General features: G+C 33.1%; 5 protein-coding genes across 5 annotated transcripts; 3 read left to right on the top strand and 2 right to left on the bottom strand.

Moving 5' to 3' along the window:
• Nucleotides 1-415: 415 nt before the first annotated feature.
• PPL_11497 (discoidin I) lies at nt 416-3,506 on the bottom strand (the record flags this gene model as incomplete). The annotated part of the gene is made up of 2 exons (XM_020582249.1): nt 416-2,375; nt 2,794-3,506. 2 exons carry the CDS (start codon nt 3,504-3,506, stop codon nt 416-418), a joined length of 2,673 nt encoding a protein of 890 aa, XP_020427552.1.
• Nucleotides 3,507-4,470: 964 nt separating this feature from the next.
• Nucleotides 4,471-6,376, bottom strand: PPL_11496 (taxilin; the record flags this gene model as incomplete). Its single annotated transcript, XM_020582248.1, has 6 exons — nt 4,471-4,872; nt 4,974-5,225; nt 5,329-5,479; nt 5,547-5,778; nt 5,855-5,936; nt 6,032-6,376. 6 exons carry the CDS (start codon nt 6,374-6,376, stop codon nt 4,471-4,473), a joined length of 1,464 nt encoding a protein of 487 aa, XP_020427551.1.
• Nucleotides 6,377-7,105: 729 nt separating this feature from the next.
• On the top strand, nt 7,106-8,002 carry PPL_11495 (uncharacterized protein; the record flags this gene model as incomplete). The annotated part of the gene is made up of 2 exons (XM_020582247.1): nt 7,106-7,250; nt 7,332-8,002. 2 exons carry the CDS (start codon nt 7,106-7,108, stop codon nt 8,000-8,002), a joined length of 816 nt encoding a protein of 271 aa, XP_020427550.1.
• A 162-nt stretch (nt 8,003-8,164) lies between these two features.
• On the top strand, nt 8,165-8,625 carry PPL_11494 (uncharacterized protein; the record flags this gene model as incomplete). Its single annotated transcript, XM_020582246.1, has 2 exons — nt 8,165-8,499; nt 8,559-8,625. 2 exons carry the CDS (start codon nt 8,165-8,167, stop codon nt 8,623-8,625), a joined length of 402 nt encoding a protein of 133 aa, XP_020427549.1.
• A 178-nt stretch (nt 8,626-8,803) lies between these two features.
• On the top strand, nt 8,804-17,391 carry sibA (substrate adhesion molecule; the record flags this gene model as incomplete). Its single annotated transcript, XM_020582245.1, has 6 exons — nt 8,804-9,206; nt 9,289-10,436; nt 10,487-10,505; nt 11,152-11,241; nt 11,823-12,194; nt 12,263-17,391. 6 exons carry the CDS (start codon nt 8,804-8,806, stop codon nt 17,389-17,391), a joined length of 7,161 nt encoding a protein of 2,386 aa, XP_020427548.1.
• Nucleotides 17,392-17,683: the final 292 nt, after the last annotated feature.

The raw sequence follows: 17,683 nt of genomic DNA, 5'->3' as shown, positions 1-17,683 counted from the left end.
TGGATATGTCAGACTTCCAAACATCTTCGGCTTTAGTCTTGCGTGAGTACTCTTGACATGGATCTGGCAGTTAGAGAAAGACAAAAACAACTCAGAGTTGGCACTCAAATACTAACAGAATATTAAACAAATCATCGACAACTTCAACAAACTCTGGTACAACAGTAAACCTATCACCACTAAGTTAATGTGGTGTTCTAGGTAAGCATTTTATTGAATTTTTTTTTTAAAAAAATCTAGATAATGAATATAACTCCCTTAAAACTAAAATTCATATAGCTCTCTATTTGTGGATACTGTAATTTTACATAAACTCGATCATTAATAGTATATATTTATCAAAACACACTTCGTTTGCTCCACTCAAGAATGTCAGCAGTTCCATTTGGTAATTCATAACCTAAAATGTGTTTATTTATATTTTTGATTTCTTTGATATCTTTTCACCTTCATCTATATCGTAGCTCCTCTTATTTCTATTTGCAAATATATTTAAAAGTTGAGCATGTACTTTATCCTTTGGTTTGATGAATTCCTTCATTCTATCGATGACGTAGTTTGGCAACTCACAGTTATCGCACAGCCATTGCATTAAGGTTAAAGAGCCATAAGCGAAAGCTCGACGCAATAGACTGATATACTGGTCCAAATGTTTGATAGCGCAACTCTCGACATTACGATGGAGCCAATCGAAGATCTCTAAACCTTTTTGTTCAGAAACTGCAAACATGACTTTCCAATAAACTGGTTCCGTACGATTCTCAGCCAACCATTTAACCACTTCAAACTTTCCACTTTCGCATGCCCTCATCAATGCATCTTCGCAACCTTCACTCCTATTCTCATGTAAGAATTTAATTATCTCCAAATTACCGTTTCCAGCAGCCAAGTCCATTGCCTCTGATGTCGTTTCCTCTGTCCGATTGGCGTGCAACCACTTTACCATCTCTATATTTTCGTTTCTAACTGCATTGATAATTGATTGTGCACTACAACCTTCTGTTCTATTTGCATTTAGCCACTTAACCATTTCCATGTTGTTGCTATTAACAGCATAGTCAAATGCCATAGTTGTACAACCTTCACTCCTATTCTCATTCAACCATTTCATTACTTCAAATTTATCTGTTGATGCAGTCCAGTCCATGGCATCCGTAGTTGCGCCTTCTGTACGATTCTGGTGCAAAAATTTCAAAATCTCCAAATGTCCACTGGCAGCAGCTAAAGCAATCGCCCAAGTAGTTCCTCCTTCATTTCTATTGTGATGAAGCCATTTGACCACGCTGAAGTGGCCGCGCTGTGAAGCTTGATCCAAGGCATCTGTTGAACATCCACTTGTTGTATTTTCATGTAAAAAAACCAACATATCTAGATTTCCATTTAAAGCCGCCGAATCCATTGCCTTTTTAGTTGTTTTCTTATCGCCATTATCAAATAAAATCTTCATCATATCGAATCTGTCAAAAGAAGCTGCATGATCCAATGGAAATCCATATATCTCTGATTTACTACTGCTTGACCTCTCGGAACGATCGTTAATATGATTCTCTTTGAGGAGATATTCGAGAACTCTGGTATGTCCACCTTTGATTGCATAATAGTACATTCTGTTGTGAATTCTATCTGAGGATCGGTTCTGTTTCAGCCATTCAATGAATTCGATGCGACCAAAGAGTGCGGCTGCATTGAAAGTAGATAACTTTACCATATCACTGTTGTCAAAAATATATTGTGGGTTTATAATTGATTCCAATGACAGCTGTTTATGAAAGAGTTGAACCAATTCAAAATTACCAGATATGATCGCACCAACCATTGCAGTATAATAATCCCACTGATAACCAATATCACTGTTTTTCTTGTTCCTCGGCACTCTATTATCATAAGTAATCAAGTATTCGACTATATCCAAACGAGAATGTCTAGCGGCGTAGTTCAAAAAGTTTTGTGGAGTGTAGTAAGTAACACCTTGAACTTCATCTTCATCTTCATCGCCGTCGTCCTCCATATATGATTCATTATTTTGAATTGCTTCCAATCTATTTAGATTTACATCTAATTCCTCCATAAAGTATTTAACAATCTCTAAACTACCGAATCTAATTGCATTTATAATGGTTTGATATTTTACTATTGAGTTGATATCTATATTACTATTATTATTACTATTAATTAAACGTTGATAATATTGTTTAAGAAGCTCATAATAGCCGTTACCAGCTAAAACAAAAGGTTCCTCTAACATTTGTGACCATGAATAGCTCTTTAGATTTTCAATATTTGGAATCAAAACCGAAATATCAATTTCTCCATGAATCCTGATTGATTCCACTGAATTTTTATCTATTTGATCAATTTCCCATTGATTTAATCTGCTATTTATATAATAAACATGTTTGAAAATGTTTGTACTTAAAACTTTATTATTTAATATCTTTAAAAATAAATTATTCATCTAATATTTATATGAACAATGGTTTAAATGATTTTTTTTCGTTTTTTTCATTGTTTACTTTTCGTTTCATTTTTTTTTTAATTAATTTAATTTTTTAAAATTTTAAAAATAGATAACTTGCAATTATATATTTATTATTCTTCTTATTCTATTTATTTTTAAAATAAATGTTTGTTTAATCAATTTATATTTATTAAAACAAAAAAAATCATATTTTTATTAAGTATTAGTTTTTTTTTTTTTTTTTTTTGTTTTTAAAAAAGTGAATAAATTAAATTATTTAGATGTCCAAGGTGGCAACGTATGAACCTCTCAATCCGTATAACTTGGTGTCGTACCAGGTCATGAAGACAAAGGTGAAACCTTCCTTGGTGATGTCCTTGGCAAAGACACGGATACGCAAGTTCTTGTCTTCACCACAGTCGATTTGGGTCAAACCACAGACGATGGTTGGGATTCTTGGGAAAGCTCTGTCGAACTTGACGACGTGCTCAGAGAACTTGTCACCAACTGGCAATCCAGAGTTGAACTTTTGGGTTTCGTCGATGACGAGACCGGTCTCGGTAATGGTGTGCTTGATTGGACGGTAGAGGGCATCGAATCTCATGGTAACAAATCCTTGCCAGGTAAGTGGGTGGAGAGCAATGGAACGGGCAATGATTGGGGTTGGGAGGGTGTTGGTGACGACGGTGTGACGATCGGTGTTGGCATTGAAGGTGGGACCATCAACCCAGTTGACACCGTCCTCAGTGTAACGGACTCTGTATGAGGTGACCCATTGTGAAAGATCGTCATCTCCTCTACCTTGAGTTTGGATTTGAACAAACTCGACTGGAACTGGTGAACTCAAAGTGACCCATTGCTTGTCGTCGGCGGTGAGAGCGTGCCATGAGGATGAAGCGTTGGCAGAAGTAACATTACCCTTCTTGTAGTTGATTTGCGAGTAGACAACGGAGCAGTCTGGTGACCAGTTGGATGATGAACGAAGGCTCAAGGTACCATAGGCATTACCTGGGATGAGACCTGAGATGACTGGAGTTGGGGTGCACATTTTATATGATTAATATTAAAGTTACTAAACAAGAAAGAGATAATTTGTTGATGTTGTTATTTGTTGCTTTGAGATTTGATGATTTAATATCCAGAAGTTATTCCGTTTTATACTTTTTTTTTTTGAATCAACTTGTCAAAGCTTAATTTAATTTAATTAAATTTTTGTAAGTTGGTCATGGTTATACACAAAACACACAAGATATTCTTTGCTTAAGTGTTTAAATTTAAACATTCATTGTTCAGTTTCCTCTACTTTTTCATTGTTTGGCTTAGTGGATACTAATGATTCATTGAACACCCACACTCTCTCTCTCATTCTCTAGAGGTGTACCCTTTATATTTTCTAACTAGTTTGATGTTCCCAAATTTAATATATCTCTTGGCGAAATTACAAAAAGTTTGATGTTCATCCAACATCAAAAAAAAACAAAAAAAAAGAAACACTCTTTCTTTGGGTACTGGTTTTATCAAAGTGTGCGATTTGCGTTGAATCACACAAAATCACACTTTCATTTTTACCCAAAAAAAATCAAAATCTAATTTTTCATTGGTTTTTGGGGTATCTTAAACAATTTTGATTGTTTTTATTGCTAAAACAAAGAATGAACAAAAATGGTGAAAAACTTTTTGACACACCATCAATGAATTGTTTTGTGTACCTTTGAATAAATAATCAACAGGATGTTCAGGTACAAATGGAAAAATTAATCTTTTTTTCATTTTGCGTGGGAGTTTCAAACACTTCTGAATATTTATTTAACTCATGCAAACTTGTGATTTTTGTTGATAATAAAATAACATAAATTATAATTGGATGAGTAAGTTTGATTGTGAATCAAAACACCTTTATGAATCAATCATAAGCAAGTAGCAATCAGAATGTGTCACAGATACTAATCTTACATTGTAAAAAATACAAAAAAATAAAATTTTTTATAAACACAATCATTATTTTATTTATGTTAATCGACATCTGACAGTTTAGTTGTTGTGTTTATGATCTTTTCGCTTTTCTCAGAGTGTTTATCATTGTTATTATTATTATTATTACTATTGTTTTGATTATCGGTGGTCTGTTGTGGATTGTTTTTGTTATTGTCATTTGTTGCTGTCGATTGTACATTGGCATTCAAATTTTTATTATTACTATCGTCATCAACCACAGTAGCTGTAGAGTTACTGTTACTGTCATTAGTATTATTGATTTCTTCTTTTTCAACGTCATTGGCAGTGTCATCTGAATAAGTAGTGTTGTTGTTGGATGTGGTGTACTTTTTGAGTTCATTTTGCATCTGAGTTCGTTCAGTGGTTAGGGTCTTGCAAAGATTCTTTAAAGTTTCATTCTGTTTCTTTTGTTGTGTTAACTGTTTAAATAAAAAAAGTTAAATTAGTTAGTTAGTTAATATCTTAATAATAACATGTTCATTCTAATTTCATCAGCCTAGTCTATGTTATATAAACATACCTCTGTCATTGTATTGATAAGAGCTTTGTTGGTTCCTTCAATCTTTGAATGTAATTGTTTATTATCTTTTTCCAATGATCTGTTTGCTTTTGTTACTTTCTCCATGTCGTTCTTGAAGCTTAGGAATTTCTCATTGGATTTCTGAATGATATCTTGGAACTGACTGAAATTATCTTCGTAATACTTGACTTTTTCTTTTTGAATTAAATTCTCTGCTGTCAATCTATCTAATTCTTCCTTTAACTTTATTGCCTATAGGTACAAATAAACAGATAGATAGATAGATTGTATAAATAAAAATGTCAATAATTCTATTATTCTAATTAGAATAGTATTATTAATTATAACTATTTACCTTTGCATTCTCTCTGTTTGTCATTTCAATTTGTTGATGTAACTTTAAGATTAAAATACTGGTTTCAGCTTCGGTCTTCTTCAATACGGAATCGAACTTAACATTGGATTTCTGTGAGATCTCTTCGAACGACTTGATTCTATCTTGTAATCTGTTGTTAAAAGAAATTAGTATATGAATTAAGAAACTAAATGATATGATATGATTGAATTAATTACTCTTCAATATATTTGGCTTGACGTTCGTTTTGATCGTTAAAATCGTTCAGCTTGCTAGAGACATCCTTGAGAGTAGCATTGAATTTATCCGATAGATCTCTACGCTTTTGATCCTCCTCGACGGCGGTTTTCTTGCTGTACTCCATGACTTCGTCGTTTCTTTTCTGTACCTCTTTGAACAATGTTTCCAGTCTTACCTTTACAACGTTTGATTTGGTCAATTCTGCTGCCACTATAAAATATTATTATAAATGTGTTTGAAATGATAAGTATGAGGAACAAACAAAACAATCTCGATCTAATCTTACATCTGCCATTATCTTTATTCAAAACACTCATAGCTTCTTCATTTTGTGCTAATTTCTTATCATATTTAAATCTCTCTGTTAACTAATTGTTGTTGTTGTTTTTGTTGTTTTAATAGAAGGTTTAGGTATGTTAGCATTTCGATAGTCAGTCCTCTGTATGAATAAGTAAATATTTACATTTTGTTGATATTTAGATAGTAATAGCTTAACCTTTTCATCTTCTTTCAATGTTGCGAGAGAGCTACTCAAATCTTTCATTGATTTCTGTACTTGTTTCGCTAGTTTCTTTTCTTCGTTTTTCGTAATTTCGATTTGTTCCAATCGTTTCTTGATAATTAGGAGTGTGGCTTCATCAAGATAGTTATCACCACTACCATTACTACTTAAAGTTGGTTGTACTACATTTGTATTACTTGTGGTGGTTGTTGTTGCCGCTGGTGGTGTTGCAGACGACTGTTGCTGTTGTCTACCTGGAGTCACTAAAACATTGGTAGATTCTTCTACTTGTTCGTTTTCACTCATTTCTTTTCTATATAATTATTATTATTATTATTATTATTAAATCTCTTTGTGAATATATATTTTTAAAGTTTTAAGTTTTAAATTAATAATAATAAAAAAAATTAAAGATTTTCGGATTAATGAAAAAAACTTAAGTTCACCTTCATTTTTATTTTTATTTTTATTTTTTATTTTTTTTACACAACATAATAAAATATTATTTTTTTTCTGCCAAGATCATTATGCTTATTTTCATTTTTATTTCTCTCTTATTTGTTTTAAGTTACTATCTTTAACCAGTTTTTAAATCTAATAAAAAAACCTATTTTATTTTTTTAACCAGATTTTTTATTTTTTAGTTTTTTACTAAAGATTTTTTTGAGAGCTAATTTCCCAATAATAATTCCAAAAGCTCTTTGGCATTATTTAAAACCACGTGTTTGTTTGTTTGTTTGTTTGTTGTTAAACTTTTTTTTTATAAATTATGAAAAGAAATAAAGAAAAATAATTAAGAAGGATGATGATGATAATCAAGTTAATCAACAAAAGAATAATGATATTTTTGTAAATCTACCATTTCTATTGTTAAGTAAAATAGTAAGAGAGTTGAATGATGACTTGGATAGGATGTGCTTCAGTTTGGTTTGTAAACGATGGTTCGATCAGAGAGACAAATATCTTTGGTTCAATTGTAAGGGTATAACACAAACTAATGGTTTCTTGCTCAAAGTGGGCAATAATCTTTACACTATGAACTCCTACAAAGAGCAATTTCAGAGATCTCTCGATGCTAAACAAGATTGCACACTACGCATCACATATCCAATATATGCAATAAGCAATTTATATCAAACTACAAAACCCTCCGATATGTGGGATGATTTTATTCTAATAGGTATAATAAATTCGTTAGTCAGTTAAACATGACATGATGTTATATAAAGTATAAATACTAACAAATTGTTTTTATCTATAGATAATTTTCAACTTTATGATATTCCACCGTCATTTAGCAGAATAAAGTTTGTTGAAGGTATTGAACTTGAAGATTGGTTGATTGAAAAGCTTGCAAAGTCAAATTTAAGATCGATTCATATTAACTCATGGGTTGGTCACTCTCGCACCGAAATGGGATTACCATCAAATATCAAGGAAATCATTAGCAGTTGTCATCTACCAAAACCATCATTGTTTCCTCTTGAACTCGAGAGATACGAATTAATATCTTGGTATACCAAATTCTCTATTAGTGTCGTAACGTCAGAGTTACCAAGAACACTTAGAGTATTCAAAACAAGTTTACTTAGACACTTTAATGCAGTTGACATTGGCTCTTTTCCGCCGAATCTTGAAGAGTTGCATTTGTTCGCAGAGAAAGACCAGCCATCTGATGACACCACACAACTTCCATCGACTTTGAAACACCTTTCGATATCAACAAGTTGGTTGAAAAACATCTGTGATCTCAAATCAATTGAAACACTTAAATTGATCTACCGGAATGATGTTTCACTAAGACAAGATGACATTCCATCGTATATCACTCATCTCACTTTATGTAATCATGGTATGGAGAAATCATTTACAAAGGAGCTCATTCCCAAGAATATCAAATATTTGAAATTGGAATATAATATTTTGTTTTAAAAGTGATGTATTCTCAACTTTCGAACATTGGAAACATTGGATCTTACCGATCTCACCATAGCTAAAGCTATAGACAACAAATCATTTGAAATTGGAGAGTTACCAGATAGTTTAATCAATCTTTACTTACCGAAACAGTTCAATCAACCGATAAAGAGATGTATGGCACTTCCAGTCAACCTTCAACATCTGAGTTTAGGTGAAGTGTTCAGTGGCAAAGTAGTTGGACTTCCGAAATCATTAAAGTCGATTAGTATCTGCGGAACCTCAATGTTAACACCAACTTCCTTCCCCAAATCGATTGAATCAATCAATTTCAGAGATTACTATAAATTGATCGCACCTAATCAATGGCCACCTTCATTGAAATCATTGACAATCGAAAAAGAATTCTTGAGACCTAATTATTTATCAACATTGCCTCTCTCAGTAACATCGATTACCCTTATTGATTCTGGCAAACAGCTCAGAAGACTCACCGAAAAATCATTTTTAATGTATGGTAATCAATTTACTTTTCAACTTACTATTATTCCAACAAATATATCTCATTTAGATTCCTTGAAAATTTTATAAAAACATCGACAAATTCTTTTTTGTTATATTTAAAAAAATCAGAATAATAAACATTTTTTTAGAAATAAAATATGTTTGTTGGGAAAAATTCTTATTTATTTTTAAATATTAATCTCGAGATTTTTGTTTATTTTTTGCTTTTCTTCGAAAGATAAAGATGGTTATATCTATATAATTTGATCTATTATTCTTTAAATTATATCAAGTATTTTATTAATAATATAAATGGCAAGAAATAAAAAGATTAAAAACAATGATAATCAAGTTAATCAACAAAAGAATAATGATATTTTTGTAAATCTACCATTTCTTTTGTTAAGCAAAATAATAAGAGAGTTGAATGATGACTTGGATAGAGTGTGCTTCAGTTTGGTTTGTAAACGATGGTTCGATCAGAGAGATAAATATCTTTGGTTCAATTGTAGAGATTTACCTCAAAATAATGATCTTATCGATGAAAAGAAGAATAAAGAGTTCACTATGAACTCCTACAGAGAACAATATAAGAGATCACTAGATCTTAAATCAGATTGCACACTAAACATTAGATTTTATACCAACGATCCTTCAATCATTATAGTATATGGTGTACATACTTCCAATTTATATAATGATTCAATTCTACAAGGTATTATAAGATAATAATAATTAAATTTACTTTTAATAATAATACTTACAAACTCTGTTTCTATTAATACTATGATATATAGGAAATGCTGATATTCCACCGTCATTTAGCAGAATAAAATTTGCTAATAGTATTGAACTTGGTGATCGTTTGATTGCAAAGCTTGCCAAGTCAAATTTAAGCTCTATTCATTTCTGTTCAAATGTTCTTTACACTGACTCTAAAATAAGATTACCATCAAATATCAAGGAAATCATAACCAAATGCTATATTTCAGAATCATGGTTGTTACCTCTTGAGCTTGAAAGATATAGTGTATCAATTCCTTCTAATACCAGAGTGGTTGTCACTGTCGAAACATCAGAGTTACCAAGAACACTTAGAGTATTCAAAACAAGTGTACTTAGCCACTTTAATGCAGTTGACATTGGCTCTTTTCCACCGAATCTTGAAGAGTTGCATTTGTTCGCAGAGAAAGACCAGCCATCTGATGACACCACACAACTTCCATCGACTTTGAAACACCTTTCGATATCAACAAGTTGGTTGAAAAACATTCGTGATCTCAAATCAATTGAAACACTTAAATTGATCTACCGGAATGGTGTTTCACTAAGACAAGATGATATTCCATCGTATATCACTCATCTCACTTTATGTAATCATGGTATGGAGAAATCAATTACAAAGGAGCTCATTCCCAAGAATATCAAATATTTAAAATTAGAATATAAAATTTGTTTTAAAAGTGATGTATTCTCAACATTCGAACAATTGGAAACATTGGATCTTACCGAACTAGCTATAGACAATGAATCGCTTGAAATTGGAGAGTTACCAGATAGTTTAATCAATCTTTACTTACCGAAACAGTTCAATCAACCGATAAAGAGATGTATGGCACTTCCAGTCAACCTTCAACATCTGAGTTTAGGTGAAGTATTCAGTGGCAAAGTAGTTGGACTGCCGACATCATTAAAGTCGATTAGTATCTGCGGAACCTCAATGTTAACACCAACTTCCTTCCCCAAATCGATTGAGTCAATCAATATTGGGAACTACAGTAAAGTAATAGAACCTAATCAATGGCCTCCTTCATTGAGATCATTGACGTTAGCTAGTTCTTTCATGGAGGTGAATGACTTAAACTTTTTTCCTCTCTCAGTAACATCTTTAACCATTTCGGATTCTGATAAACATTTCAGAAGACTCTCTGACAAATCATTTTTAGTATATAGTGCCGATCAATTTTCTTTTCAATTTACTATTATTCCAACAAGAGAACTTTGTCACCAAAGAGTAAAAAAAATAATAAAAAATAAAAATCAATTTTAAAAAAAAATCATAAAATATCAACTTTGTTTATTTCGCATTCAATAACTACTATTATAAATAGAATAGAATCGATTCTATTCTATTTAATTCCTATTCATTTTAATGCAACAATAAAATGATAAGAAATAAAATTAAATATTTGTGAACACAGATTTTCCCGCCATAACGATTTGTTTTATTTTTTAAAAAAAAATGAAAAAAAATGATCATTTTTTTATGACAACAAACAAAACAAAACAAATATTTATTTGCAAATAGTATTTTTCTTTGCCAAACATCAATTGTTCTTGTTTTTTTCGAATGAAAAGTCTTGGAGGGGTGCCACATTGCAAGATTGCAAAACAACAAAAAAAAACAAAGCAAAAGCAAAAATAAATATTGCAAACGAGTATGTATGAAGTGTCATCATTGTTGTATCATTTTGCCCCAACAACATCATAAAAAAAAGTAATTTAAATATGCAAGTGGGAAAAAGGTGTGACCTGATTCCCCCTTCATAAGGTGGATTCTGAGGCATCTACCACCTCATCATCAACAGAGAAAAGTGTAAAAAAATCTTTTCGATGCAACGTTTGCGATTTGAAACACCGATTTTATTTTTATTTTTTAGTTTGCAAACCGAAGCGTTGTTTCAACCTCAAAACTCCATCTCAAATCGATGTTTTCAATGACACAAAAAAAAACACACTTTGTTTTCATAGTAGATTTGGTTCGATACAATTAGCAAACTAAGAAAACTTAAATTTTCATGAATTGTGCTTGACAATTGTTTCGAAACAACATGAGTCTTTGCAGAATAAAATAAAAAAACAACACAAATTTTTCTATTCCACTTTCAAAAAAATCATCCTATTCATCGTAATTGGCTGAGGGAATGATAGTTTGCAATCCCTCAGTGTGTGTAGACTGATTTTTGACCAATTTTAGAAGGTTTTTTTTTTCATTAGCTTCGGTATTGGGTTCAAAGGGTTGTATTTTCATTAAAATTCTATGATCACTTTTAGATTTATTAAGATTTTATAAATTATAAAAAAAAAACAAATCTATTTTTATTAAAAATATAACACCTCGTAAATACCTTTTTGTAATATTTTTTTCACCATTTCGAATTCATAATAATAAAAAAAATAGTGGAATTTGAAATTTAATTTTATTTGTATATTATTAATATTATTTATTAATTATTCTAATGGTATTTATTTGTTTGCATTTTTCTTTTTAATTTATTAACAATTATTATTATTATTTTCTAAAAAAATATTTCATTATTTGTTTTTTTAGGAACTCATTTTAGATATGGTACAATAACATGGACTACATCTCCTTCTGATCCAACCCTGTTTGAGTTCTCACTAAAGGTTGCCTTCAGAAATTCATATTTCATAGAAAATCATTTTACTCAATACGCTGTAAATGACACAATCAACCATCATGATGTAAAAATATACAGTTCTTTTTACACATTCAGTGATTGTAAATACTGTGACATTAAAACTATTAGAACAGCTTTTGTTGTGAATCATGTTGACAAAGTAAATGATTGGCTCACCACCGAGATGAAATTCCAATATCGATTCACTCAGACAACCGGAACCGCTTACATTAACTATTATGAAGCAGGTCGTTTGGATACACTTATCAATAATGCAAATAGTAAGTTATTTTTACCGTAAAAAAATAAATTAAGAAAAATAGTTTAATAGATTTATTATAAATATTAGAATATTGGAATGTTGCAACTGAATTGAATTTCCCGGGATGTATTGGTGGAAGTTCACCTGCATCTGGTGTCCTACCAGTTTTGAATGCCTACAATGGTATCGAAAAATTATGGCAAGTTCCAGTTGCCGATATGACTCCAGGAGCCACCTTTAAATTCGCTATGTCAAATGAGACTGAGATGCCAGGAACTCAACCAACTGGTTTGAAGGTATCAGAGAGTGGTCTTGTTTCCTATACTGCCACTCAAACAGGAATGTGGAGTGCTCAAATCAAAGTACAGAAATATGTCCAAAATGCCTACGTCACCTATATTATCATTGATTTCCTTATCAATGTAACCAAAGCACCAGTAGTTATCCCGAACCCACCAGTTTTTGTTGATCCAACACCAGCTAGATCTACATATGTCAATTTCACTTCCACAATTGCCAATTCAGTCACCATTGTTGGTATGTCACCACAAACAACATCAAGTGTATTGATCTCCATTGGAAATGTTCCACAAGGAATGACCGTTAGCCCACAAACCAACGGTCCTGCCAACTATGGAACAATCAAACTTACTTGGTCACCAACCACCACCCAAATCGGAGCATATGTAATTTCATTGGGATTGGTCGACAGTCAAGGAATTACATTGACCTACTCTGTTCATTCATTCTATATCAGAGTCCTTGTTTCTCCTTGTGGAAATGGAGCACTAAACCAAACCACTGGTTTGTGCAATTGTTTACCTGGATGGGGTGGAAAGAATTGTACAGAATGTGACACTGGATTTTATGGACCACTTTGCCTACCGAATCCACCGTGTGCCAATGGAACCGTTAACTCTGGAATAAATGGAGATGGTCAGTGTATATGTGATCCAGGATGGTATGGTATCCAATGTAGTATTAGTTTAACTCAGAGATGTGATCCAAAGAAACCAAATTTCATCGTAGATCAAATCAGTAATTCAGATATGATTATCAACCCAACTACTGCTCAAATCTATTTGAACAAAGATGTAACTACACCACTTTCCATCAAATCAACCATTGAAACACCGGCTGCACTAGACTTGTATTTCATCGTTGATGTTTCATCCGAAAGGTTATTCTATTATGAATTCCAGGAATACTATGCATCATTTGAAAATTCATTAAACATTGAAAATGTCAATTTTGGATTAGGATATTTCTCTGATACCAAAAACCAACCAAATACATTCCAAATTCAAAAGTTACTTTCGAAATCCATTGTTGATGATGTTGAAGCTTTAACATTCAAGAACGGAGCACCTCAGCCAAACTATCAATATCAAGCATTGACCTTGGCAGCATCGACAGTTCAATGGTCAGCAAACGGAGCCATCAGAATGATGATTTTATACACAGACAACAATCTTGCACCAACCGACAACACTCTTATCACTACATTACAAAATGAACTAGCCAAACAAAACATTCTCTTAGGTGTAATTTGTTATTCAGATAAAACCAATTCATATTCATGGCTTACTCCACAAATTGGTGGACTCATTAGTTTAAATGGTTTGAATTCAGATTATTGGTACCAACTGGCAATTGATGATTTGATTCAACCGATGATCAGTTCACCACAAATATTGGTATCAGGCGATACATCTTTTATTTCAAGTGGTCCAACACTATCAGCTTCCAAACAAGAATTTGAAACTAAATATGTTTATGTTCAGCCCGCAAATATAAATTCGAAACCATCGATTACTACCAGAGTTGTTGGATTCGGAAAACAAACTGTTCAAATTCACATTAATCATGCACCAACTACCTCTCCAACCAGTATTACACTGTTTGAGAATTCCAATGCCATCTTTAACATTCCGGCAAATGACATCGATGGTAATATTCTCAACATCCAATTCTCTTCGATTCCAAGTCTCGGTGTATTAAAGTTCAACGATACTCAAACTGTTGTTCTTGGTCAATCCTACCAGCTTCCCTCTGTCCAAGCCAATCTTTTCAAGTATATTCCAAATCCATTCAAATATGGAACCGATCAAGTTAAATATACTATTGACGATGGTTGTTTAAGTGCTGCCAGTCAAGTAGATTTTACTATCAAGAATGTAAATTATGCTCCAGTTTGTGATGCTGTAGGTGTAACCACTGACCAAAACACACCTGCACCATTTACCATTAAGTCATCGGATGCTGACCCTGAAGATGTTGTTACCATTTCATTCCAAGGTTTAGCGAATATTCTTTCCCTTGGTAGTATCTCTATCGCCTCCGTTCCAATCGCTGAAGGTACTCAATATCCAAGTAACTCCAACTTTGTTTTCACTCCAATTTCTACAGCCACCGCTTCAACTGTCAAAGTCCTCGTATTTATTTCCGATACAAAACTTAATGCTCAATGTACTCTTTCGATCACCGTCAACCGTGTTGCTGTAACACCGACTTTGAACATCAATCCAGCACAAATAATGGCACCAGATTCCAAATTAACAATTCAATTCACTGTATCCGACCCAGATCCCAACGAAACTCTAAAAGTCACTTTAAGTGCAATCACCAAGACTAGAGGAACTCTCTACGATACCAAGAACATCCCCATAAGCGGAACAACTTATACACTTGGTACATATCCACTGACAACTTCCAGTATCGTTTCATCATCAATTTCCTACCAAGCTACAAACGAAGTTTATTCTGACACCTCCTTTGTCATTACTGTCACCGATAGTACTGGATTATCCTCATCATCCACTGTTACCATCGATGTCTCTGGAAGTATTTCACAATACCCACCATTTGCCAAACCCGTTGGTCCTTTCATCATTGCTCAAAACAATCAGACAAATTCATTTACTTTAGATGGAGTTCATACAAATCAACCTGGATACCAAGGTGGTTTCAAAGTTTTCTTCCTCAACAACCCACAGCATGGATTAATTTTAACTGCCAATGGAAATTCCCTACCATCTACTATTCAAGCACCATTCTCAGCAATCTATAAACCATATTCCACATTCTTTGGAACAGAGCAATTCAGTTACTATGTTACAGATGATTCGGGACTTTCATCCGATCCAGTCACAGTTACCATCACCGTCACCAAAGTTGACTATGCACCAGTTATTACCATCATTCCATCGATTATCAATATCCAAAATGTTTGTCCAAATACTCCTCAGCCAATTGATATCTCGATTTCAATTACAAATATCAATCCAATGACCAATTTAAGAGTTAATCTATTAAATTCTCCAGCCATTGGATCACTCTTGTCCGACGGTAAACCAATCACTGCACCAGCTTTACTCGATACCACCAAGCCACTCCAATATCTTCCAAGCATCAATAACTATGATAGTTTCGAAACCTATTTCAAAGTTGAAGCATGTGAAGTGTTATGTTCAAGTGCTTTCTCAAATATTTCCTCAGAAAGCGTACCATCGAAGCCAACTGGAGAGGGTAAATCGCTTGTAACCGTCCAGAATCAACAGGTTTCATTCGCACTTGTCGGAAACGATTGTCAAGATTCAACCAAGATCCAATACCAATTCTCATCGCTCCCAATGCACGGTGAATTGTTAGACTCGAACGGAGCACCAATCACTTCAACCGATCAATTATTCTCATCCAACTCATTCACCTATGCACCAAACAAAGATGTATCGGATCTCAATTCCATCGGAGGTAAAGGACCACTTGAATCATTCTCCTATCTTGTCATCAACAAACATTCGATCAGCTCCATCACCTATCCAATTCAAATCACAGTCAACCCAATTCCAATGTTCGTTGGTGAGAGAAATCTTACAACCCTTGAAAATGTTAAACTCACAATTCCAATCAAAGCAACTGCACCAGAGGGTAATAGATACACAATGAATATCACCAGCTTCACTGGAAGAGGACAACTCTACTATTTCCAAAACGGAGTTGATCTAGTTAATATTTCTTCGAATGGATTGGTATTCACTGAATCCAATTATGTTCTTTATTACATGCCACCAAAGGATACCTATGGAGTCAATATCGATAGTTTCCAATTCGCAATCAAACAAAGATACTCCTCTGAAATCTATACAATCTATATCGATGTAACCCATGTCTTTATTGCTCCAAAAGTTGTCCCATTAACTTATATGATCAATGGAACATCTCACCCAATCGTTAATGACAATGTCGATCTATACGTAAATACATCGACTATCATTACATTCAATGTTACTTCCGATGATCATCCATGGACCGAACTCAAATCAACATTCGGAAGTGGTTTGATGACAGGAGGTGCAGCATACCAATTCGATGAACTATCAAACGCTGTTGGAGAGATTCTCAGATTCAACTCTGAGATTAAGAGATCTGCAACCGATAATCTTTGGAGAGTTGTCTACGTACCAAACAAAGGTCGTTCCGGTTTGAGACTTTCACAATTCACTTTGATTGGTACCGATCCATTGAATATGACTGATTCTCAGAGATTATTCATGTCAGTGCTCAGAGTCAATGTTCCACCTGTTGTCAATGCCAACCAACTCCAATACAACACCAGTTTAACCATTCCAGTTCTATTCAACAATATCAGTGTCTTTGATCCAGATTCAACCGATAAAAACAATATTACATTCACTCTCTCCTTGATTTCAACAACTACTAACGAGCTTACCTTGGATGGATTGATCAATCTTCCATTCGCATCATCGGATTCCTGTAACACCACATCCAATCAAGTTAGATGTTTGGATAGAAACGATGCACTCAATAGATTCCTCAATACAATCACAATCTCATTCAACAAAACCGGTACCTACCAATTGATTGTCTATGTCAACGATCTTGGTTACAACGCAATCAATCGTGTAAACAACGATCTATCGGACACCAAGAATATTACTATCCTTGTTGGAGCATCACCAACCGGATCCAATAAGAACAATACTGTTGTCATTTCTGCCGCAATCGCCGCAGCCGTTGTTGCAGCAGCTATCATTTCTTTGGGTGTATGGAGATTAATGAAGACCAGAGCACCACCAACCGACGCATTCTTTGGTGACTCACCATTCAGTGAAGGAACTGTATCCAGCAATCCACTCTATCAGGAATCAGCAAACACTGGTGTCAATCCACTCTATGAAGGTGCTGATGTCTAATAATACTTTCAACATAAACAAAAACAAAATAAATGTTTTCAATTTGATACTAAATTTTCGAACAAAGAATTCTTTTATTTCAAAATAATAAAAACATGTTAAGAATACAAATAGATTCGATGTTAGATTAAATTCTTAATTCTTCACGTTAATTATAAATAGGTTAAATAATTAAATAGATTAAAATAGAAATTATTATTATTTGATAAATCTGATATCATTAAATCTTTGTTTTATTAAATGTCGATTTCAAATATTTATTATTAATAAATTATTTAGATATTTAATGGAA

Source organism: Heterostelium album, assembly GCF_000004825.1.
Source record: "Heterostelium album PN500 unplaced genomic scaffold PPL_scaffold13, whole genome shotgun sequence".
Taxonomy (NCBI): Eukaryota; Evosea; class Eumycetozoa; order Acytosteliales; family Acytosteliaceae; genus Heterostelium; species Heterostelium album.
This window is presented reverse-complemented; position numbering and strand designations above follow the sequence as displayed.